Source organism: Cyprinodon tularosa, unplaced genomic scaffold (genome assembly GCF_016077235.1).
Source record: "Cyprinodon tularosa strain WSP-4 unplaced genomic scaffold, ASM1607723v1 ctg194, whole genome shotgun sequence".
Classification (NCBI taxonomy): Eukaryota; Metazoa; Chordata; class Actinopteri; order Cyprinodontiformes; family Cyprinodontidae; genus Cyprinodon; species Cyprinodon tularosa.
The window spans coordinates 253,469-278,635 of NW_024038699.1; the positions used below are offsets into that span (position 1 = coordinate 253,469).

General features: G+C 38.4%; 1 protein-coding gene across 1 annotated transcript in view; it reads right to left on the reverse strand.

Annotated features, from left to right (window-relative positions):
- The window catches only part of skap1 (src kinase associated phosphoprotein 1), a 50,638-nt gene that overhangs the window by 810 nt on the left and 24,661 nt on the right, over nucleotides 1-25,167 (reverse strand). Inside the window, 3 exon segments of the mRNA XM_038283450.1 lie at nucleotides 13,071-13,180; nucleotides 13,286-13,333; nucleotides 21,110-21,298. Of these exon segments, the coding sequence (XP_038139378.1) occupies nucleotides 13,071-13,180; nucleotides 13,286-13,333; nucleotides 21,110-21,298 (347 nt within the window).

Here is a 25,167-nt window from a genome sequence, read left to right on the forward strand (position 1 = left end):
AGGCAAATGATGGAATCTCTGAGGAGTTCAGGAATGAGTAAACAAAGCAAAATTCAAACAAAGGCTTTAATGCTTTTACATGATTTTAAAAGCTGTTTGCAGGATTTCAGCTGCAAATACTCCACATGTGCCAAAGGAATTTACAGGCTATGAAAACTGCATAAACTTTGTGATAAAAATAGTTTTCCCCTCTGCGTGAAGTCGGTTATAGCGAAGGTCATGCAGGAGACTCGCCATCGCCTCCAACAAACAGCCGTTCACAATATTCGAATGCACACTGGGGCTCATTAGCCTCAAGGGTTTTCATTAAAAATTGGGCAAAACGGCAAACAAGGCAATCAAGACGTTGAGTGTCTAAAACAAAACGTTTTTTTTTTTTTTACTGCTCAAAAGCAATCAACACAGCTGGCTTCTTTCACCAGACTAATAAAGTCAGGACGCTTTTTTTCCTGGAAAGACAGAAAACATACGACGGGACTTTTTAATATCTTCTGCACAAAAACAGAAGCAATTTGGAAAAAAAAAAGAAATTTTTATTTTATTTTTGGAACTTTCTTTTTCAAACAAATAAAACACATTTAAAGGTGTTCTGTAAAATATGGAAATAAAATGAAATATTTACTTTGATCATAAAACATTTTTACCCAAAATTTATAGAAGGAAAATGAAAATGAAAAAACAAATACTTTTTAAATGTAGGGGATTTTTTTTTTAAGTTAATATAAAAATGTAAAAAGAATGTTTTGATTTGCCTAAAACTATCAAGCTGTAAATTCACACAATGTGAAGGCGAAAAAAGTGTTGGTAAATATTTTTTTTTTCTTGTTTTCTAAGAAAAAATAGATGCATTTTAAAGATGAGTCAAAATTGGTCAATATTTCTGCTATTGATATTACTATAATATAAATACTCACTAATATAATATATCTATCTATTTAATATATTTAAGAATATCGAATCTAAAATGTGTTATTGATGACTGATCGGGGTTGTAGAAGCTGAACTCCCAGCAGAGGAGCAGACCTGCCGGCTCATCCTCTCTGTTCTCTGGCGGATTGAAACTGGCTGCTGGAGATGAAACACCGACAGGAAAACGAATCATTAGTGAACACTGGATGGTTCTGCTTCTAGTTGCAGAGGCACAAACACATCCTGACATGATGAAGCGCTCCGTGTCAGAGGTTTAGGTGATCTGCAGGACTTGACACCTCTCTGCAGCCAGAGGAATGAGGCCTGCAGCTAATGAGCGCTTCCTGGACAGCAAGGATGGATGAAACACTTCAACGGTGATAAACCACAAGAGTCTTTAAAGCACAAGCAGACATAAGCAGATTGTCCGCCCGGGCCTCATCGTTTTTAGCTCTGACTTGGATGTTGGGCTAACTTGGGTTATTCTCACTGTGTCTCTGCTCCTAACGAAGGGAAAAGGTTCGCCTGAAATGGTGTTTTTATGCTTCCCACCAGACCAGAGAGGGAAAATCCAAAAAGCTGGCCCTGGTTCCTGTTGGAAAGGAGCAGGAGAGGGGAAACAGACGGACGGGGGGAGAGGAGGAGGGAAGGCACATTGGGGTGAGGGGAGCAAAACATTTCTGCTCTCCCTTGGGGGCGTCGCAGCTCTATTCCACCGACCGTAGTGACAGAGAGTTTTATTTATCTCCGCCGCCCATCTGTGCAGCCGGTCTCAAATTCTCCCTCAGAAAGGTCTTTTGGATTATCAGCGCCGCCATTTTAATACAACTGCTGCATCGCAGAGTGGGCGCCGATGGCGGCGGGAGGCTGTCAGGCGTGCAGAGTCCATCTTCCCCATACTTGAAATGGGTTCATCCAGAGTACACCTGCTGTAATAGGGACATTCCAGAAGCTGCGGAGAGTGAATTACCCAAATGACAGAAAACATTCTCCTTTCTCTCAACGTCCTCCTGCTGCTGCCAGCTTTGGGGTTATTTGGGATCTAAAAATTAGTTACCATCGACCTGAACAAGTTAGAAGTGTTAAACATAAGACGGATTGGGTTGTGTGAGTGTTTTGGTGGGGGGTGAACTGGGTTCTGAGTGGAGCACTGGGGGGGGGGGGTCCAACAGCGCCGTGTCGTGGCGGCTGCCGCACGTTGACTTACTGACCTCCCGGTGACTCCTCCGCTGAGATAGCTGGGAGTGAGCGTGGGCGGGGCAGGCATGGAGAGTGGGTTGCTATGACAACACCTGCAGTGTACCGGCGCGATCGTTTATTTACCACTCAGGGGGCTGGCTAATGGCGGCATTCCTGATAGGCCCATCGCTCACGGTGCGCGAGCAGAGGACAGACTGACAGCTCCTCCAGCCGGCAGTGGGGAGATGGTGAGTCGAGGTTGGTGAAGGAAGACAAGCAAGGCAGGTGTCACGCCACCATTATGCAGCAAAACAAAACACTCCTGTAAAACCTTCCTGATAGTCCACCTTTTTTATAAAAAAAGAAAGAAAAAAACAGCAGTCCTCTCTTTTTCTTATTTTTTTCACTCAAACACCCACCCTGGTAAAACTCACACCCACTCATATGTAATCCCAAATGCATACAAACTAGGGGGAGCGCTAATAAGCCTGACACATGAGGCATCTCTGCTCGGCCACCAGCTGACTGAGGCAGGCCTTGGGCGTGATGGAGCGCAGGAAGTCTCTCATTGCCCTGCCGCTGAACCCGCCGCCTGCTTGTTACAATCTCTCCCTCCTTCCACATTTCCAGCCCCCTCCATCTTTTCCTCCCGTTCCATCTCTCTCGCTCGCTTGCTCTTTTCCCATCTCTCCTGCAGCAGGCATTCTGCCTGCATCCTCTCCTGCTTGTTTTTAGTCTCCTCTCCTCTATCCTCTCTGCACAGACTCACCAGATGCACTGCAGGACTCTGCAGGAAGCCCTTTACCTATCACCCATCACACTTCCTAGCAAACCGAGAACAAACTCAATAATTCCTAGAAGAGATTTGGAGTCCGTGCTCCAACCAAAAAATATTAATACCTCTAGAACCTTTTTTTTCTCATTTTGTGCAGTTTCACTCACAAGGTTCAACATGCAGTATGTTTACTACTATTTGATATGATGAGCAAGTAAGTAGAGCATTATAAAATCCAGCTGCTCATTGAATCAAACAAACCAAGGAACAAACTGAAATTCAGTTTTTAGATCAAATTTGGTTATAAAACAATATTTCAAGCACTGAGCTGTTTTTAAGTCATCATCTGAAAACAGAGAGAGATGAAACAGCTACCGAACTATAGCTCTGCATAGTTTACATGGATGGGCAAGGAGACAATTTCACCCTAAAATGCCAAATGTATCGTATTTGATACATACAGTTTCTGAAATGTTTTGCGTCTGACACCTTTTGCACAATTTAATGGTAAAAACTTTGCTCAAAATCCTATTGTACACAATCAGATATACCTGAAACAGCCAGTAGAAGACTACACAAAAAATAATCTTGACTTATCGCATAGTAATAAATTATTAATATCAAAAATTTATTTCTTCTTTTTACATATTTTGCTAAAAGGGCAAATAAGGACTTTTTTGGACAAACCAAAAAAAAAAAGTAATTTTCTGTTTTGTTTTATTCTTGGATCGGGCTTTAAAGGGTTAAGGGAAGCATGGCAGGAGAATCGGTCGACAGGTCAGCTATAAGTCATGTGTTCCATAAATCTGATCTGTCTGAAAGAGAAGGAGTTCGAATGAGAAAAATAAACTAAAACTACAGCATGAAACATAAAAAAAAAACACGAGTGGTGGAAAACCAAGACTATCTACGCCATGAAGCATGGTGGTGGCAGCATCATGCTGTGGAGCCTTGGTCGCAGTTTAAGCCAATAAGAAACCTATTGAGGATCTTAAAGTAATTCAGATTAGGAGTGTCCTAAAACAAATTATTAATTTTCAATACGATACCGATATTGCAGCTTTAATAAAATGAACCAATACCGATACCACATTATTTTGCACAGTAAAATAAAAATAAATGACTTGATCTAGAGATATTACTAAAGAAGTGAACAACAGACCCATACAGGATTAACCGATGAGTTAAACTTTAATCAGAGGAGCGTGTCTATCAGCACGCCAGAGATTTTAGATGCTGGCTAAAAGAATTTAATAATAGTTTTTTGGCATTATTAGTATCGGATATCAGACCAATATCTGATACCAATATTGGATAGGAAGAATCTTTTTTCAGATGATAGGGACATATCCCAAAATACTATAATTGCATTAAAAAGTGAATCTGCAATTTATTCAACCAATGAGGAGCTGAATAAAAATGCATGGTAGAATTCTGATTTTTCTGTGAAAAATGTTTGAAACCCATGCAAACTTTTTCTTTCTCATTTTTACATTAAAATTTAAAATAGGTTGTAAAAAAGAAAAAAAAGAAACTGAAGTTGAGTAAATATATTTGAAAAGCAAAAAAAAAAAGTGATGATAAAAAAAGAGATAAGCACCAAGTACAGACGTAATGAAAGGAGTAAAAAATACTGGTGCCTAAGGAACAACCCAGACAACAAAAGAAAGCTAGAGAGAAGAGAGAGAACACAAAGGTGGTCTAACCCACCGCTTTCCTAAAACTATGTCAATACAGAGTTATTGAAAAATAAAATGCAGATTAAAAAAGTGCATAGCCGGATATGAGAATGGCTACTTGGTGTCCGTTTTTCCAAGTGGGCTTTTAATTAAATCAGCGAATTGGTTCCAAATTGGAAACATGACAGAGCGCGAGAACGTTTGAAAATATCTCAGGGACGAGGAGATTTAATAAAAAGAAAGCCTACTTGCTCCGTTCTAACGCACGCCTGGGATTACAGATCGCTTCCTAACTTAATAGCAATTTAAAGTGGATTTGTGTATGCCACTGAGTGTCTGTAATGATGGCTGTTTATGCCGCCCCTCATTTATAATAATTAAGCGGAATGGATTGGGGGGTGGGCTGCTCGGACGCGGTTCTGGGCGATTGGCTTTGGGCTGAATAATGACCTACTGTAGTTGACCGGGGGATGACCGCTGCCTCTTGCATGACCCCGGACCCCAGACTCGCCCCCTGCTACTTTGGGTGGTAAATAGGATGTCTTGCCTGTCTATAGTGACTCGGTGTCTATGGCCACAAAAGCAGCTTGGGGTCTTTAAATTGCTGTGTGACAGAGTTCACGCTAAAGAAAAGAGGAACCCCTCCTCCTTCCACACTTATCTCTGTTGCTTGACTTTTCCATCCAATTGTTGGACCATGTTTCCCTTTTTTTATTAGATTTCTAAATGTTGATATGAGATTGCTTTGTTTATAAAGAACAGATGAACTCCTTTAAAGGAGAACATGTAGCAAAAGAGTATTTTTTAATAAAATAGTAGTTATCAGAACTTAAATATTCAGAGGGCTTTAAATCATTCCAGGCCTGCTTGATTCCACCACAAGGTGTCAGTGGTATCCATGTTCTCCTTGACCCAATCCAGCAGCAACTTTGTGCCAAATGAGAGATGAAGGCTCTACCTCAGGAGCTCACGTTGGATTGGCTGAGCCCGCTGACTTGCTCTCTTTCTCCTGATTCTGGTTGGGAGGAGGAAAACGGAGAGAAGGAAGCGAGGAGGGAGGACAAGCGAGGGTGGCAGCAACGCCTGCCAGAGTTTTAAGGACCCTGGACTGGGTTTGTACCATAAATCTCTTCCCACTCCATCCTGCCGTTCCCCATCAGTGCCTGTGGGAATACAGGAATGTGACAGCTGACCTGTAGAGCTAGAGTCTTTTGATTAGGGATACATAAATTAGACGGCAAGAATGCAGGACGTCCCTCCTGGTTCAGTGTGGAGTACGTCGGACACGTAAGAGGTGAAAGAAAATTAGAGCGAAAAGGTGAACTGCAAGCAAATCAAGCTACCAGCCAATATAGGCCAGGAATAGAGTGGGAGAAAATGGCACATCTTTCTATATAGTAAAAATGACATTGCTGATTTCTCTTCATCTTTTGTAAAAAAAACCTGCTTCTGAAAACAAAACAAAAAAAACATTCAAATGGAAAAAATCAGTGGAATACGACGCAGTAGTTCCCAAATTAAGAGATGCACTCCCTAGGGGAGGCACGGTGTAACAGAAATGAACAAATAAATGACCAACTTTTATACTTTGCTTTGAAATTATTGATAGTAATGTTGAATTTTGTTAAACAGTAAGATAAAAAGTAAAAAATAATATGATAATAATATGTAATTAACTGCGGTTAACTGTTATTTGGTCAACTGTTGGAAAAGATGGGGTTGGGTAATTGATTAATGGGGTGTGAAAACTTTTTTTTGTAAACTAAAGAGGGACCCAGCAAGAAAAGTCTGGGAACCACTGTCCTTAGCTTCCTTTTTTCTGTCTTTCAATGAGAAAAAACTGTTGTAAAGAGTTTAAAGTTCAGTTAACAATCTCTGATAAATGTATTTAATCTCCAATGGCTCTCTGACTTCAAGTGTTTTAATTGGATCGAGACAAACATTTCTGTCTGTAAAGGATATCGAACTGCAGAGGGCCGCCCCTTTCACATACCCTGCTGATCATCTGGCTGAAAGCAAAAATTCTCAACTTTTCTTCATGTGGGATTAAAATCAATATACAGCTGTTTGAAGATTTGTCATTTGTGAGGTCAGGAGACCATTAGGTTTGCACACAAAGCTATGGTTTGGTTAGAATCTCATTGCAGTTCCTACTTGCACTGCGAAAAAATATATTTTTGTCTTGATAACACACTTCAGCTCACCTTGAACTTTATTTACTAGTTACAGGCTTTTCAAGAGTAAGGTAAATTAAGCAGCTACTTATTTTAAACAACACATTTAATATAGTTTTAAGAAGCCTATTAGTAAAATTCTCAAAAGTAAGAGGAAATTAATTCGATTTAAGAATATTTAATTTCATTTTCAAGCGAACTTATAAATAAGAGCCTGGTTCAGTTTAAATTAAACTGATTAAAACAGGAAATCTTTCTTTTTTTAGTTCATTTGTTTGTGGGTTTCTTTGAATCACTTAAAAAACAAAAATATTATAATATAACAATAGATAAAGATTAAGAACACATTCCAGATATGAATTAACTGAAACATAAATTAGGATATTTGTCCTTTAAACCAGAGGTCCCAGAATGGCCCATTGTCCTCCTCCTCGAGCCACAACTAAAGTCTTTCCTGAACCCAGATAGCTCCAGGCTAAACACCCTTAGATATGCATCTGTTAGCACATTTACAGTCATTTCAAGACAAAACGCTGCACACAAACATTTAGAGGCTGCGCCTGATTATGTCTGTAGAAAGGAATCTCATAAAGTCTGACAGAGAAAAAAGCTTTATGTTAAAGAATGATCTCATACCCACTCCTCGTATGCTCAGAGGAATAAACTTTAAATTTAAGTTTTGAATGTTGTTGGAAAGTCACGAGAAAAATGATTTCTATAATCTAAACATACAGCAAATGAAATAGTGAAAGTGCCCAGGGTGATGGAAGTGACTCCTGATCAGCCTGAAGATTTTGTCTCAAGATTAAAATAAAAGTTTTGGGTCAGTTAGGTTAATCAAGATTATTTATTTTTGCTTGAAGCCAGAATAATGAGAGAATAACTTTTTATTGCTTTCCTCAAATTCAGAAAATTTATGTCTATGTCTTTAAAAGTTTTGAAGTAGCCCAGATGGGGATGATGATGATGTCGTGGTTTAGTAATCCTTTGATAGAATGAGTCATAATATTCGAGACCCACCAGGAGATGCATTTTAAGGCCATGCCTCTAACACGTTGCCGTTGCATCTGAGACCATAAGAAACTAAATAAAAATAATTGAATATATAAAGAATTAAAAGGAAACTAATTGCTATGGCTTTAATTTCCAGAGGCCCGTATGAGCCATCTTTTAAAAAGAGTGGAGTACCGATCAACTGTCCGGCCGATCCATCAGCCCCGATTTTGATCAATAATACTTAATACTGCTAAGTTAATATTTTCTACAGCTCATATCTTCCTTAGCAAAGCTCTAAAAATCAGCTGTTTATAAACTTTTCATTTATATCTGAAAGCAATTCCTCAAAAGCACTGGTTGTTTTACAGGTTTTATGCATTTCTATAAAATAAGGAATATTTGTAGGTTTCTTCCTGTTAAAAGGGAGTTTTTCCTCACCACTGTCGCTACAAGCATGCTGAGTGTGAGCGATTGCCTTTGAGTCAATGAGTCGATGCAATCAACTGGTTTTCCTTAGATGGAAAACTTTGAATCAGTTTGACCGGACAATCTGGTCAACTGTCTTTGTAAAGTGCCTTGAGATGACATGTTGTGAATTTGCGAAATTGGATGAAGTGAATTTAACATTTAAGGTGTATAGTGACCTTATAACCCTTGACCCTGATCTATGTCCAAGATCTGAATGTGTTTTAATATGATATATGGTCATTAAACACAAAGCAATAGCAGAACGCACACCACTGACCGACTGAAGCTAATAAGAGGTTGTTTTTAGGAAATATGTTTCCTGCTTCGATTAAATAAAAGACATGATCACTGTTACATTTGGAGAAGGAGGGAGCTTATAAACCTGAGAAGACTGTTCCCAATGTTAGGTAAAGTGATGGAAGTATTATGCTGGGTGTGTTTAGATCCTGAACAGAAATTTTTGTCTTCCAAATGGACTGTAATGGTGATCATGGTGGCACATAAAGAATCGGCTTGAATACAGAAGTCATTAGCTTTGTTTCCAATAAAAACGTGTGCAAAACTATGTTTCACAAAATGCTAATTGCAATTGAAGTATTTCCATATATAGAAATACAACTAAAATCACTTGTCAATACGTTTGTTTATGTGAAAACTCCTGAATGCAACAGATGTAAACACATGAGATATAACCATACTGTATTTCATTCACGATTCTAGTGCTCATCGTCATGAACTAAATGTAATAACTAGTCTCCTTATAAATCCAAATATGCTGCACTATCATCTTCCAACTACCTCAATGTTCTTCTTTCTCTTTTAACAGGGAAATAAGGTACAGCTGCAGATTACATAAGTCGTTTGATTTTGCAAAATTTAAGAATTTGAATTTAAAAAACACCTCAGCCACGCTTAAAACATTTTTTTCTAAAGATAATGTGAGTTTTTTCAAAACTGCAGTGTTTAATTTTAGCAAATTTATTTTTATAATAACTTGTGCAATTTGATGTTAATTAAAACACAGATACTGTCTTATTCTTAATGCAAATAGACATGTATTTTTTTATAAGGAAAATTATTGAACCTATAAGTTTTGATCTTACACTGGGAAATTATAGTTACAAGTAGGGCTGTATTTAAATGTATTATTTATTTGAATAATTTATTATTTATTAAAAGACAATCAAATTATCTGTTAATAAAGATGAAATATTTTGAAAAATCTGGATTTTTTTTCCACCAATACACCTATGAACTTGGACTCTCATAGCTTTGGGTTGAAACCAGTTAATTGTCTTTTGTTCTTAAATGTATATGTATGACTAATAAACTATCTGACTGTGAAATACCACTATCTGCTAACATTTAGTTTGAAATATTCCTTTTGTTTGTCAGGAACATTTTTTAAACAAGCATTTCCACAGCTTGAATTCTGTGGGTCTTTATATTAAGGACACCTCCTAATGGTACAATTGAGATAAAAGCTTCTTTTTAAAAAATTCTGTGTGTTTTTTGTCGTTTTTGTAATGAAACATTTTGGGGGTAATCAATTCATCGGATTTGGTAGGAAAAAAATTTGAAATCAGCCTTAGTTAATGAATTTATTAATCTTGGTGAAATCCGTTTTCCAAGTGAAAGTCACCTGTTCTCATATAGTAGACATCAACTTTTCTTTTAGGTTATTTTTTAGCATTTTATCTAAGACTTAATGTTGTTTAACATCTAATATTTCACCTTTTTGCTTCTGAGGGGTGTTTTATATTTCAAAGGGTATTCTCTAAGGATGCTCATTAATTATTTTTAAGAGTGTTTTAAATTTCTGTCCCTAGAAAGTTTAATTATCGTCTCACAATGACAAAAAGGATTATTGATCATTTTTTTATTATAGGAAATTTTGACATTTTAACTGCCAAAGACCTGAGATTGTTTAGCCAAACTTACTGTATTTTAAGCATAAATAATCAATCCGCCCTTGTAAAATATATGATTATTTTATTTTTTATTTTCTGGGAATCTTTTCATTACTCGTGGTTTAATATAGCTAAATTTTCCAGTCTTCATTTCAGGTTAACAGCATGTCCAAAAAAAACTGCTTCCACCAACAAAAATGTCAGCTTAAAAAAGCAAAATGCAGCATGAAAAAAAAAGATGTATTTCACTGTGTGTTCCTAACTCATGCATCAACAGGCTCAACATCCCCATCAAGGTCTGCAGACATCACTGAAAGATTCACGCTCCGAGATTAATTCCCTCGAACTAATGGGATTCATATGAGTTGTGAGCCTCCTAATTTATTTACTTTGTCAGCAACGCGCAAATATGCGTATGCAGCAACAAAGAGGAGAAAAAAAACAGAAATACAGTAAACATGCCCCCCCCACAGAAACACTTTACAGTAAGCGAGGGATCAATAATGATGGATGAGGGCCTTTTATACAATCGGCATGTCCTCCTCAGTTCACAGCCACATGACACCCCGCCTGTGGCTACCCCATTCTGCACTTCAGCAGTCAATCACATGCTAGCTTTAAAAATAACAGTTTGTTAGCACCATTGATTTAGCACTTAGAGCGTGTCCTTATTACCCTGTAATTATGGTCAGTGTTGACATAACAGCAGAGACAAGCAGGCCTCCCACCCTCCAATACAATTTATGGGCTCTGGTTTTATTACCGCCATTTCATGTGTCTGGGTTCCCCCGGTTAAGCGGCAGGCTTGAGTTCTAGCCAAGGGCCCCGTATTTCACTCACCGAGGTCAGGGATCCCAGGAATCCCTCCCTTGTAAAACTGAAACAACAGCGAGGGTCTGCGTGTGGATCCAGGGAAGCCCTCCCTGAGGCCTCATTAAAATAAACGGCTGATCACAGGCAATAATCCAAATAATACAATTCATGAGGGCAATGTGACGCTATTAGGACGCAGAACGGGACACGGGTTGAGTCGTGTTCTCTAGGAAAGCCAGGCATTGGAAAGATCTCATCTAAATAATTTACAACCGCACTTTAAATCTATTAGAAGACAGTGAGAGTGCTGTAGCTTGTAACCGTGTTATGACTTTATCTTCCAGCTCGGCAAAACAAGAGTAATCTCTGTCATTAAGATGAGGAGATAAACAAGCAAGTTGAACGCCGTAGTTTTCTTTTAAGCTCTTTGGTGAAGCTGTGATAAGATCTACACGCTGAAATATAATCCAGGGAGCAGAGCTCAGCCTCTGTGCTGCAAAGCCAGCTCCCCTTATGTTACCTTCAAGTATTCCTGCTTTTAACATTGTGTGAAAAATGAACATGGCTACTGTGACATTTCCCCCCCACCACCCACCAAATGTCCCGGTACACACAGATGGAGAAGACTGGATTCTCATCATTCAGAGGAGCTGCCTAGAGAAATTTTTCAGAAAAGTGTTCACACCCCTTTGAACTTCCTTCGATTTTCTCAGGTTACAGCCACTCACTAAAATGTTTGCTATCAGGGATTTTTTTCACAATAAATCCACGCAAAGTTAGCCGTATGTAAAGTGGAAGAAAAAAAAAGAGCACTAGATTAAAAAAAAAAAAAAAAAAGCATTTGTGTGAAACCTGTTAGAGGCTGCTACTGGGGTGAAGTAAAGGAAAAAAAACTAAACATACAGCCAGAGGTACAACAGATGGCTCAGATCAAAGCATGTTCATGAGTTATATGGAGAGAAATCCTGGAGAAATTTAACTAGAAATCTCTGATAAGATGTGAAAATTGCTGTTTAAAGACTCCCAAGTTTGATCTGAATGGGAAATGTCTGTAGATATAGAAAGCTAATAGAGGTCTACCCCAAAATGGAGATTTTTTTTAGAGATTCTGCTGTCCAGGTTGACCCTTGACCCGGATTTAGTGCCGCCTTAAACAACTTTAAATTATCCTATTAAAGTTTAGGGTGTTGAATACTAAAAAAGGGCTGTATTTTATGTTTTCCCTTCACTCCACAGTTTGATGATCTTTGTGTTGGACAATCATATAAAATCCAACAGGAAAAAACTGAAATTTGAAAATTTTATATATCAAAAAGGGAAAAGCTTTGAATGGTAGAATTACTTTTTGCAGGACAAAATTAAAGTCTTCAACATGAGAGCTTTGCTTTATCTTTATTAACCACAAATGTGAAACATTCCTTCTGTTATTGTACTTAAAATGATTAAAGGTCTATTTACATAACTATAAATAAGCTCCTTCCTTTATTTTGCCTCACCTTTCCATACAGTTTTGCCTAAGCAGAGACCACAGTGATTCAATTTGAAATCGACCAATCGCAACAGTCTGGGAACAGGTCCCACTCCACAGTAGAGCAGAAGTGCCCAAATTACAAGCCATTGATTTCCAGTAGGATGTCTTTGCACTGGTAGCTACTCTGCATGTAGCTGTGAGACGACCATAAAACACAAGGAAACAGATTGAGAGAAAAGAGCTGAGATGCAGGATGGCATTCACCTGCAGTTTACATCAAACAGAAAGGAAGGGCCTCGCATGGCTGCCTGCTCAATTAACCCCTCGGATAGAGGCGCCGTAATGAACAACAGCACCATTACGCAGCATCCGAATGGCACTGCACCCCGGCGGCCCGGGAATAGACAATGCAGCTGTCGGTGCTTCTGTGCTGCAGCTATCGCTAACGGAGGGAATTTAGATGTTGGGGATATCAGCATGTTCATGAGGCGATCACCAGAGTTGATGTTGTTTAAACTCTTAAATAATTACACGTTTTTACACAACCCATTTGGGATCGCTGATCAACATGTTAGAGAGAGCACAGAGAAATGTATTTTTATTAGAAAGAAAACCACCAAAGCTACCACCGAACCAGCAAGAAACACCAGAAATCAGACAGAGGTTCAAATTATCTCTTGGTCTGTTTTTCCCCACCTTGCTAATGATGTAGATGAGATCTCCTCTCCTAAATTCCAGCTCGTCCACCTCGTCGGCCGGGCAGTCCCACAAACCCTGGTAGTAGTTGGAATATTCTGATGAGGAGGCTGAAAGGGAAATAAGAGTGTGCAAATTCACTAAAATGAAACCAGGGCTGACATCTGTAATCAATTAGCAAATCTAAATAAATAAACTTTAAAAGAGGTTCAGACCTGGCTCGTTGTCCTTCTCTGCAGCCTCAACCCCCGCCAATTCTTCATCTAAACATACAGAATAAATCAATCACAATGGAGCCGAAAGAGAGAAACTTGTCTCGGCCAGGAAAGGTCCGAGGAATGAATCTGTGTTTATTCTGTGTTTCATTTAGTGAACTGATTGGACCAGTTCATCTAATGCCAATAAAATAGGAGTATTACACTGCTACTAATGATGGCATAACTATTCAGCAATTAATCTAGTAACTCTGTTTTATGCAAAAACATATTTATGGTAAATTATTACTAGAAGAAAAATAAGGCAATATTTGTCTCATGTATCTTTCAAATAGGACCATGAGTGATGGATAAAACCAAGGCTCAAATATAAACAACAATAATTGGTATATTATACATCTATGATTATTGTGATTACACATATAACTGATTATTCTGACAAGAATAACAAAAGAGGAAAGAAAAAGGCTGATAACATAAAAGTTTTTAGCAGAAATGAGGCCGTTCTCGAGGATCAGTATGTATGATGCTGCCGTCGGCAGAGGCGGATGTTTTCTTGACCGTGGGGCGTGGCACCCAGTGGTCTGCTCTGTGACACAGTGATCCGCCTGCCCTCTTCTCCCACATCCATCGTGCACAGAAGAGGCCTGACAGCAATGCCACAACGCAGCAACACTATCCACCTTCCAGCGTGACCTGCAGCTCTCCGTTCCAGGAAGGGAAGCAGAGATCAAACACACACACACAAATATTTCTGGATGTGATCTTTGTTTCTGTGAATGTAGAGAGTCAAAGTCCCTCTTTTTTCTACCCTGAGGAGTCATTTTAATCTGCTTTGCTCTGCTTCTAAACATTTGTTCAGCCGTCCTCAAGTGGTAGAAAGAGGAGCATCATACCAGCGAGCAGGCGCGGCTACGGCCTGATGGTTTCCACATTACAGTGATTGAATTTTCCAGTCAATAAAATCAGTCATCAGCAATAGAAGCTAACGCCACCTTGGACCTGCAGTATCCCTGAAGGATACAACACTGCAGTTTTTTTTATTTTTCTCCACATTTAATTTCAATAATTTCCAGGAAAGAACATGAATCACGAACTTTCCTTCTCAGCTGAATAAACTGGTGCTTTTGTCCTTTGATCTAGCAAAGGAATATTTCAATTACCATCAGCTCTCCTCATCTGCAAGGCTGATTAGTGGAGTTTTTAATAATTTACAGGTCTATAATCTCTGTGTAAAAGCTGTTGGTGAGCACAGAGTGCAGCAGAGTGATTGATAAGCTTTTCGGGGTGAGAAAGTGAACGAAAGAGCTCGTCATTCGATATGCCATCTGTGGTCAGGGTCTCTACCTCTTCCCAGATGGCTTTGAACGGCAGCGTGACAGTTTGAAGACTGATTTCCCTTTCACCAGCGATTTTGGCAAAGGTAATGTACTCACTGAGTGAAACAGAATCTTGATGTATCTTATTTAATAGGAACAGTGATGGACGACGGCGCTGGGAAGATCAAATCGCCTCTTTTGTCCTTCTTGGGATCTTGTAGCACCCCCTCAGAACAAAAACTCACAGAGACTTTTCTAGATTCTCGTTGTTCGAAATCTGATTTGTATTAAACATTAGGCATTAAAAACTATTTTAAAGCCTTGGGGAGGCAGTTTTTACTAAATTTCTGCTAAAGAGCTGTTGCTAAGCAATTTTAGCCCAAAACTCTGTTTAGTGGATTGAATTGGAGGCTATTTGTTGCCAGGCAACATCAGCTAATTAGGCATGATGTGACAGAGCTTTTACAAACTGCCAGGAGATAAGGAGGAAGAGGATTCACATTTTCTCCTGCCCTGTGCAGCCCTGCAGCAAACAAACCAGTACAGGCGAGCATATTACCAGAGGCGCCTCACTTACCCTCCAACTTCTGCTCTCTGTAAATGGATTCTGGTCAGGTTCCCTTTCATATAAACAACGGTGGGATGAACTGGGATGCAGGACTAAATTTGATCTGATGGACAGTATAATTTAGTTGTTTTTGGCCGTAAATACAGTCATGAAAAAAGATTCCTTACACCGCCATAATGAACCAAGTTATATTTCTTTTTATGTATAGCTGAAGAATAGTTGCCTATAAATCTAAAGTGAGCACTAAATTAAAATACGGGCCACTTATTTTGTTGGAGGATGAAACCTAAATCATATTTTTTTTATTTGTAATTGTATATGTTAAAGATGAACTTTAAAAAATTAAGTTAAAGCAGATAGCTTTAGAGTTTCAATAATTAAATAACTATTATTTAGAAAAGTGAAAGTAAAACAAATACATTTCCAAGAGATTCTCACAGGAATATAATTATGTTATTTTTATTTTATTTTTTGTGTCCTGTTTTTTCCAATATAGCTCTGCGAATCAATGTCTCAGAGCTAGATGATAGCCCAACAGTTTTGCTTTAACAAGAAGACCATTATGACAGTTGCCATAAATTTCTGTTTGTATATGAAACTTTATTGAAAATAATTTACGGAGTAGAAATCGTATACAACGGACATGGAGACAGAAGGGGATGTGAGAAAGAAAGAGGTCATAAGAACTAAGGGGACAGAGAAAGCGATACAGACAGGAAAGAAAGCATGAAAAGAGAGAGAATAAAACATAACAGCAAAAAGAAGACAGCAGACAATCAAAGTAACATTAAAAAAAGCTTAAAGAGCAGCTGGTATCCTTTAGATATCCATTTGTCCAAGGCAAAACCTATGGCGATTACGCAATATTATTCAAGGTGGTATATATCTGTAGCTGCAGCTTAGTATTTTTTATTAATGTGTATCTGTGAACCCCTGAAACCAAACTCATTGGCATGCTTGTGTATAAAGGATTTACAAAGCCTTTTCAGAAGGAAAATATGCTTAATAGCGGGTGTGGGTGTCCTAAGACTTTCCCTACAGGCTGTAAAGAAAAGTTCTGTGTTTAAACCTTTATGCCTTCTCTCCCAATTCTTTACTGATGAGAGATCGCTCAAAACAAATTTTTTAATTAATACTTCATAATGTATATGTATTAAATAATCATGGGACATGACAACATATTTTGACAGAAACTATAATCTTACTCAGACCAGAGAAGTTTTTTGGTTTACAGAAAGCAGCTGCCTACCAACCTGTTCGCTTCTTATTGAAGTTGTTAAAGAGGCATTTTATACCACTGCAATTTGACACATCCTCACATCACTACATCATACACATTTGTAAATGAAGAGATAGTCCTTGCTCAAGCCAGAGAACTCACTGTTAAGAAAGGTCCACCCTGTCTGTGCCCCTATTTTATTCCCAAATCTCTGACATGTACATAATGAACATGATAACTGTATATCCTCACACAAGAACTGTCCTAATTAGATAAACTACTTGGGCAAACATTGGTTTTGACACTTAACAGGAAGTTAATATTAGGGTTTAACAGATTCACACATCATCAATAAAAATAATCCTAATAGGGCCCAGGACCGATAGAGAGGCAACACGACCCCCAGATATCCAGAGGCACAGCACAGTGCTGAGGACACACTGAGCATGGGCTTTGCCGGCATACAGAAGGTGGACCCGGATGGGAGCACAAGGGTGTGAAGTTTGGGGGTGCTAAACCCCTTATTGGGGACCCTACAGGGCCAGGAGGCCCAGGCCTGACCTGGCAGGAACCAGGAATGACACATTACCCACCGAGTACCCAACCCCACACCTGGAGATGCATTAGCGCGCCAGCAGACACAAGCACCTCTCATCAGCAGGGAGCATAATAAGTGGGAGGAAACAGGCTCTGGTCATATTTGAGGGCTAAGATGTTCAGTAAGGGAGGGCAAACACCCAACCAACGAGTAGACAAGGACAACGTCACATTCATTCATTCAAATTCACAGATTCCCAACCTTACACCCATAAGGACATATACAAGTGCTTAGCAGAGACACACACAGGGATAGACACTAAACATGTTCTTACACTCCTCATACATACACTATCCTTTCCCCCCAAGAACCCACTCCCAGTAGGGTCAACACTGCCTCAACAGCTCCTGCCACAGCCCCTCCATTGCATCCCCCATAAACAGCACAACCGCCCCAACAGACACCAGAGCAGGTAGCCCACCCTCCAAAGCACCCACCAAGCTACCCGAGCCCTGGTGCCAAACACTGTCATGATCTGGCCTGCTTGCTCCCCCTTAATTGGTTATTTCTCTCACCTGTCGTTTTCCCTCCCTGCCTCAATTATCATTTATTCCTCTCACCTGTTTCCTTTGGTTTATATTCAATTCAGCCTGAGCAGTCAGGGCAAGATCATTACTTGTCTTTCTGTTAGTTTGTTGAGTTTTATTTCATGGTTCATGTCCTGGATCCTGGCAGCCAGTGGAAAGAGGGTTTTTGTGTCTGTCTTGTCTCCTGATCGTCCACTGTTCCTCCCCCGCAGAGTCCTCTGGGTTTTTGGCTCTATATGTGGGGAGGTTCAGTTTTTATCTCAGTAAGCCTGGCTCCAGGGAGGAGACCAGTTTAAAGTCCTGCATCAAGTTCTGGTTCCACGTCCTGTCTCGGCTACCCTCTTTCACTGAGCCTGCTCAGCTGCACCTGATCCTGTCTGCTTCTGTGTGTGACCACCTGGTCACACCTTCGGACCCTGTCAGACTCTGAACTCTCCTGGGAGCCTGTGGATGCCTGGAATTCTGGATCCTGCCACCTGTTTCTGTTCCTGCCTGATCTGGATCCTGTCCCTGTCTGTTCCTGTCTGTTCTGGATCCCTGACCGGGATCGGCTTCCAGCATGTCCTCTGGGTCTGCAGCACTTGGGGACATTCTAGGACTGGACTGTTAAACCAAGTAAGTGACCAACTCAGATAATCATCTTCTGTCAAATGACTGTGGTCACTTACCTGTGTTTCTCCTGCAGAGTGTCTGTGATTGGGCGGTGCCCTGCTCCCCATCCTGCAGTGTCTGTGAGCCACAGCTCCACTTTAGTTTTTGTCTTATTTAATAAACTTTTTGAACTTTCCTACTGACTGTCTCTCCTTGAATACTGGGTCCTTCTGTCCGCGTTTCTTGACAGACACCCACTTTTCACCCCCAAACGACTGCAGGCACAGGCCATGTGCAAGGTCAGACCAGGCAGGACGACAACACAAGCTGAGGTACAATCAGTCAGCTTCCTGGAAGGATGGGCCCAAATCCTCCCACATCCCAGACCCCCACCCATTGCCCAAACCATGCCCCGTCCCAGTGGACAGACAAGACATCAAAGCCATAGGATGGTAACCAAAGGCTGCATGGCGTAAGGAGAGCCTGAAACCCCATCACATCAAGCCATGACCAACCCCAAGGGGCCAGCCCATCCCTTGGTGGAGCGGAGGAAACAGCGGTGCCGTTCCAGCCCCTGTCCAGGCACAGATGTAGTATTGTTGCCTGTTGGACCACTGTGTATTTAAAACCCACCCTAAACCCTAAGTGTCTAAATGCATCCCAACCACCACAGGTGGGCATAAGCATCAAAAGCAAATAGATTTTAGAGAACTAAGATTTTAAAATGATAAAAATTTGCGTACAGTGAACATCCACGCCACTGATGTCAGGGAGGGCTTTAAGGATTAGTAGCAAACTTTTCCAAGATGTCAGCTACACTACAGTTTGTTAGCTTTTATAGAGTTTTAAGGATTTACATTTAATATAAAAATACATTCTTTAAGAAAATAACTCAAATGCAGTAGATCAGACAGGAGTAACTTTCTTGATCTAAGGGTCACAACAGGCTTCACACGGATAAATTTGAACAACAATGACACTTCACAAATGTCTACAAAGATGTAAATACGTTGATCATATGGCTGCACTATGTTATTCTATTTTAAACTAACCAGGGACATCTCTGTAAAATAACATTTACGTTTCTTTCTGCCTGTGAAGTAGTAAATATTTGTAATCAAAAAAACTATATATTTGCATGTTTATTGCAGTTTTGTTTATTCTTAAGTGCATTTCATGGCTTCCTAACTTGTCACATAAGTGGTAGAGGTACTATCAAAACTATAAATATACCATATTTGGTTTGCTAAGAGTAGTTAGCCTTATCGCTACTACAGAGTTTATCTAGATAAATTAGAAGTTTTAACCTGGAAAAAAGGTGTATGTGAAAACTATAAAAAATATTTGTTTTCAGAAAACAAATAGCAAATCTCACAGGTTCGAAGACTTTATTCGATTGTGTTTCTACACCATAGAGTCAAAAGTTGTATTTCTTTATTTCTGCAGAAATTAACTTAGATGATATCCTGTTACTGACTCTGTGATTCAGCTTTAAATCTTTTAGGAAGATTTTCCATAAGGTTTGTAAGAATGATTATGACTGGGCAATATTTTGATATTATAAAATCAATAAAAAAGGGAAAATAAAGTGATATAAAATGAGATTATGTTATTTATATCAAGATGGCATTTTTTGTCCAATCCCAGTCCAATTCAACTTTATTTATAAAGCACTTTAACATTTCCCAATGATCAAAGTGCTGCACAGTGAACAAGAGCAAAACAAAGGACTTAAATTAAATAAAAAACAATAAAAGCATAAAGTACATATTCTTTTAATCATACTTTTATATCTGCCAGTATGGGATTTTTTGCCATTTTTCCTCTTTATCTAAATCTGTTTGCTAAAAATATAGCCTGTGTAACATTTGGGGCATATTTGTACTTAGATGTGCCTTTTTATCATTACTTTATAAAAGAAGAAACTAAGGGCGCAAAATGATACAATACGAATTGAAATATAATTATATTCAATAAAGGTGATATAGTTCTAAAACGTTATTTTGAAAGAATATTATAACATGGCTAAAAAATTGTCATATGTTTGTACAGGATTGTGTTGTGCACATTCCTAGCAGTCTTTCTGAGGCTTTTGTTTTCTTTATATCAATATCAAATTGATATAGTATTTACCAATATTAAAAAATATACTGTAATATACGTGTTTTGCCTTATTATCCAGCCCCAGGAGAAACATTGAAAATAAATATTGAATGATGACATCCAGCTTAAAAATATAAAGATTTAGTTTTTAGTGTAAAGTTGCCAAGTTCCAAATATGCTTATGGGATTTACTGACCATTCTAGGTGAGACCCTGATGTTGGACAAAACATCAGGGTCTCCACACTAGGGGTGAGTATTGCCATGGGTGTTACTTGGGTAACAATACGATATTATCATGATATTGCAATATCACTATATATTGCATTTTTTCCAGATATCTAAATTAAAAAGGCAAGTATTGTATATGTTTATTGAAAGTTCTTGATAATTAAATTATTTTTCTATCCATGTTGTTTTGGGTTTGAGTCAGTCCACCTCTTCCACAGTGACTGCTTCTACTACAGATATGGAGCTGATCGCACAACAAAAGGGTTCCACAGTGCTATCTGCCAGAGTGGGGGTGCAGAGGTAGCCCATTTTCCCTAATTATTAAAGGTAAAAATGTGTTGTTTTTTTTAAGATCAATATTAGGGACTGAAAGATCAATATTATATCAGGCAGCCGAAAATCTGAAAATGTCACCAAATCAATTTTTATTACAACCTTACTCTACACAATGTCTGTTCAGTACATTTACTCCATTACATGATTAGATTTCAGTGAGAAACTACAGTTAAAAGTCTGAATATCCCTACATTTTGCAATGTGAATGGAAACTGAAAAGCTCTTGTGGCTCATATTAAAAAGCAAAAACAAAAACTTTTCTAATAACACGAGAAGTTTAATTGAAATAGAAGTGTTGTGAATGTTTTTGTGTACAGTAACAATATCTGTCTACCTGGCAGCATTTCATAGATGTCATCTTCATCTTCTTCAGGTTCCTGAGTCTCTTGCCTTCCTATCGTCCTGCTGACCTGCGAGGCCTGGCCCATTGGTAGAGGTGGTGGGCTGACCACGCCCTCGATGTCATCGTACTCATCCTCGTCGCACTCATCCTCATCAACAGGGATGATGTTGGAGCTGAGATCTATTAGAAAGAGGGAAATGCTGTGATCCAGCTGAGTGCTTTAAACAGAGCAGAGAGAGTTTTTCCTCCTGATGCTAAAATACAAAATATCACTGCATCCTATAACATATGCTTAATTTTATGATTATTGTACCTATTTCTGTTTTGTTAAACTGATATTAGAAGTAGGGCTGAAACGAATAGTCGAGTTAATTATTGAAAATAATCTGCAACTGTTTTGGTAGTCGAATAAATCCATTACCTAGAGTAATGGAACAAAAAATCCAAAACATGCCATTTGCTGAAAAAATAATCTACTTTCAACAGTACTAAAAATATAAAAAACTTCCATTTAAGACATGCATACATCTATATTATAGCATTTCTTTTCCACTTTTTCCCATTTACAGCTCATATAAAAGGCTTAGCAAAGGTTTTTATTTCCTAAGTTCAAAATATTTATTTAGAATTGTTAATTTAGTCAAAGTATCTCTTTTTAGATTAATTAATTAATCTTAAAACATAACTGATGTATACCTCAATTACTAAAATTACCAATAGCTGCAGCCCTAATCAGAAGAATAAAGTTAAAAATAGCACACAAACTATTTGGCCATTTGGACCTAAAAGCATATAGGCTGACGGCCAGAAAGACTAACTGCTGTTCTAAATCTGCATCACCCTTCTATGAGCTATGGCTGGCCTTGGGGCTGGGTTATATAATGTATATATTCGATGCATCATGCTTTCTTACCCGTGAGATGTTTAAGATGACAGCATCATTACTATTTGAATATAAATCCCAACAGCAACCTCATTACCTCACCAGCCCTTGTTGAAAACTCCACTGCATGTACAATGAGGAATAACTACAACATCGTTAGAAACGTAATGATGGATGGATGGATGGATGGATGGATGGATGGATGGATGGATGGATGGATGGATGGATGGATGGATGGATGGATGCTCTGCTACTTTAAATGCTGTGAAACAGCTTCATTCTGTTCTCTATAGTGCAATTCCTAAACAAAATCATGTCTTGCATCTTATAGGTCTGATAGTTAGTTAGGAAATTATTGATCTTATATCAAAGATTAAGATTTGTATTTGCAGATACAGTATGCTCAACAATATAAAGTCGTTTTTACAAAGTGTCCACATTTTTCTTCTGGAACTAAAATTATTAAAAATCATTAATAGGTCAAAGTTAAGTCTTTTAAATCAAAGTTAAAACCCATTTGTTTAGAACTGCCTTTAACTGTTAAACTACTGTATTAACATTAATTTAAGGTTGTGGTGCAACTGTTTTATTGGCTTTACTACCAGCTTTTATAATGTTTTTATCTTTACTTGCTTTTATTTTGCTTTGATTTTCCTTCTAATCAACTTAATTCATGTAAAGCATTTGAGTTGTCTCTGTACTGAAGTGTGCTATACAAATAAACTTGTCTTGCTTAATAGTTGATGCAAAACCTACATATATGACAATATTTAAATATCTCATGCCACATTTTACGATAAATCAAAAGAACCAGGATTTAGATTTTACACTATGTATTACCCAGCAATAGGTGCTGCCACTATAGTTTCAACCCCATGTAATTTCGCAAAAAAGACAAAAAACAAAAAAAGTGCATTCTCACTTATTGTCTATTTCCAGTTTAGCTTACTGAAGAAGATCAGCAGGGAATCATTTCTGAATGCTCAATGACCTTGGAAAACTCTGGTAACATTGGCGTTTCTTCTGGTTTCTCATAAAAAAGCCTTCGTAGAAACAGTGTTACTACCTGTAAAAACTTGATCCTCATAATTTTATTTCAACCTTTTTTTCCACTATTTTACACCAAAAAATAGCTTATTGGATCTTACTTATTTGGAGGATATGATTTTTGCCAAAAAAAAGTTTTTTCACTGATTTTTAAGATATATTGAAGTATTATATATACTGTATTTGAACATAATTGGAGGAAAGTGCTGATCAAAAAGAGGGACAAAAAAAGGCAAGACAGGAAAGTAAATGTAGTTAGATAAATATGAAAAGCAGTAGAGATCAGCTCTGTTTTAACAAATGTTTAGCAAAATAACCTTCAGACAAAAGGGACTCCTAACACAACTCTAAAACGTAAGGCGGAAAATAGCTACTTTTCAACTATTTTTACAGGTCAAAAATTGATGGCACTATTTACATCCTTTATTTTTATAGGTAGGTGAATAAATGCTCGTAAAAAATTGATGGGCTCTCAGACTTCACCCTGCTGCTCTTATTGTCTGGAAACAACCTTCACACGGTGCATGAAGCGTAACCAAGAAAGGAGAAGGAATGTGCAGGAGGAGCCTGAAACACCAACACATGCACACCTGATATAATGCAAAGGTGGGCACTTATTCACAGGATACCTGACATAAGGATAGAAATGGTAAGTATGATCTAGTAGTAACGAAATCAAAAATTTAACCTATATCACACAGATCCTACAGTTTATGGTCTGCTGCCCTTATAATTTTTTTTGAACAGTCTCTTATTAGTAAACATCTAAGAGTACTGTAATTGTAAGATTTGGCTTTGAACCACGGGTTTTCTGGACGGTCTTTCTTTGGTCTCTACAACAAGAACTAACAAATACTGTGCAGTAAGACGACTCTTTCATATCACAGCCTTCAGCTGTGGAGCAGCTTTCCTGAGGGAAGGTGAGAGTTTGAGTGAATTTAAAGGCAAACTAATCATGCAGCCATTCAGTCTGGCTTTTAACTGAGGTTTATAGCTACTCTTTTCCTCAGTTAATTTTATTACAATTCCCGCTTTAGACACTTTTAGCAACTTTTATATCTACTTGATTTTACTGCAATTTAATAGATGTATAATTTGAGCAATAACTGCCTGGTATTCTGATCATATACATATATATTTTATATACATATTTATGTTTTTTGTTATCACTAATGATAGCTGTATTTTTCATGTTAACCATTTAATGCTTTTAGATAACTATAAACTTATTATGCAATAAATATTTGCATTTAATGTATTGACTAGACAGAAATAATTATGTTTTTTTTTGTCTGTTAACATAGTTTTTTTAATGTATTCTTAATGTTTTTCTGCCCTTTATCACCTCTGTGAAACACTGTGTTGCACTTCTTTGTATGAAAAGTTCACTACAAGAAGTTTGATTGATTTAATTAATCTGAATGACAATGTTTTTATCCTGAAAAGAGTTAAATATCGGGTAGTTCTTAATAACCTGAGATTATTATTTATTATTAAAACAACTCATGAAAAAGACCAAATAATAATGATAAAAGATGCTTTAAAAGCTGTTTTTTCTTGACAAATGGACAGTGTTTGGAGAGATCAGTGAGGGGGCCAACAATTGAATTATGAACACAGAAATTTTCAAGTGTATTTTGAGAAGTAAATATGGGGCATAAACACGATCATAAATAACCGTCTTTATAGTCTGCACCGGACTAGAATTTGGAGCAAAACTATGCTTGGAGGACGTAAGACAAACTGCTGAGTGTCTGTTACTTCCCGCACACAGTCGGCGAGCCCGAGCCCATTTTAGAGAGCTGGAGACGCGAGTGCTGGCTCAGATGGAGGAGCTGTCTCATTGCAAGCGACTGGCTGCTGCAACACGGGGTATCAGGTCCTCCGCCATCCAGCAGCAGCCAAGCAGAAATCAATTTCACTGGAAGATAACCAGAACATCTACCAATCAATTTCCTGTAAGCTGGAATTTGGTAGGAGGGCAGTGGGAGGCGTAGCTGAAGGAGGTGGAGGAAAACTAGAGAGGCACAAGGATGCACATCACATTGTGGGTTGACAAGTCAAATGAGAGGATTCAGGATGTATGTGTCTGGTTGTGTAGTTAGTGACAGATCTGCTG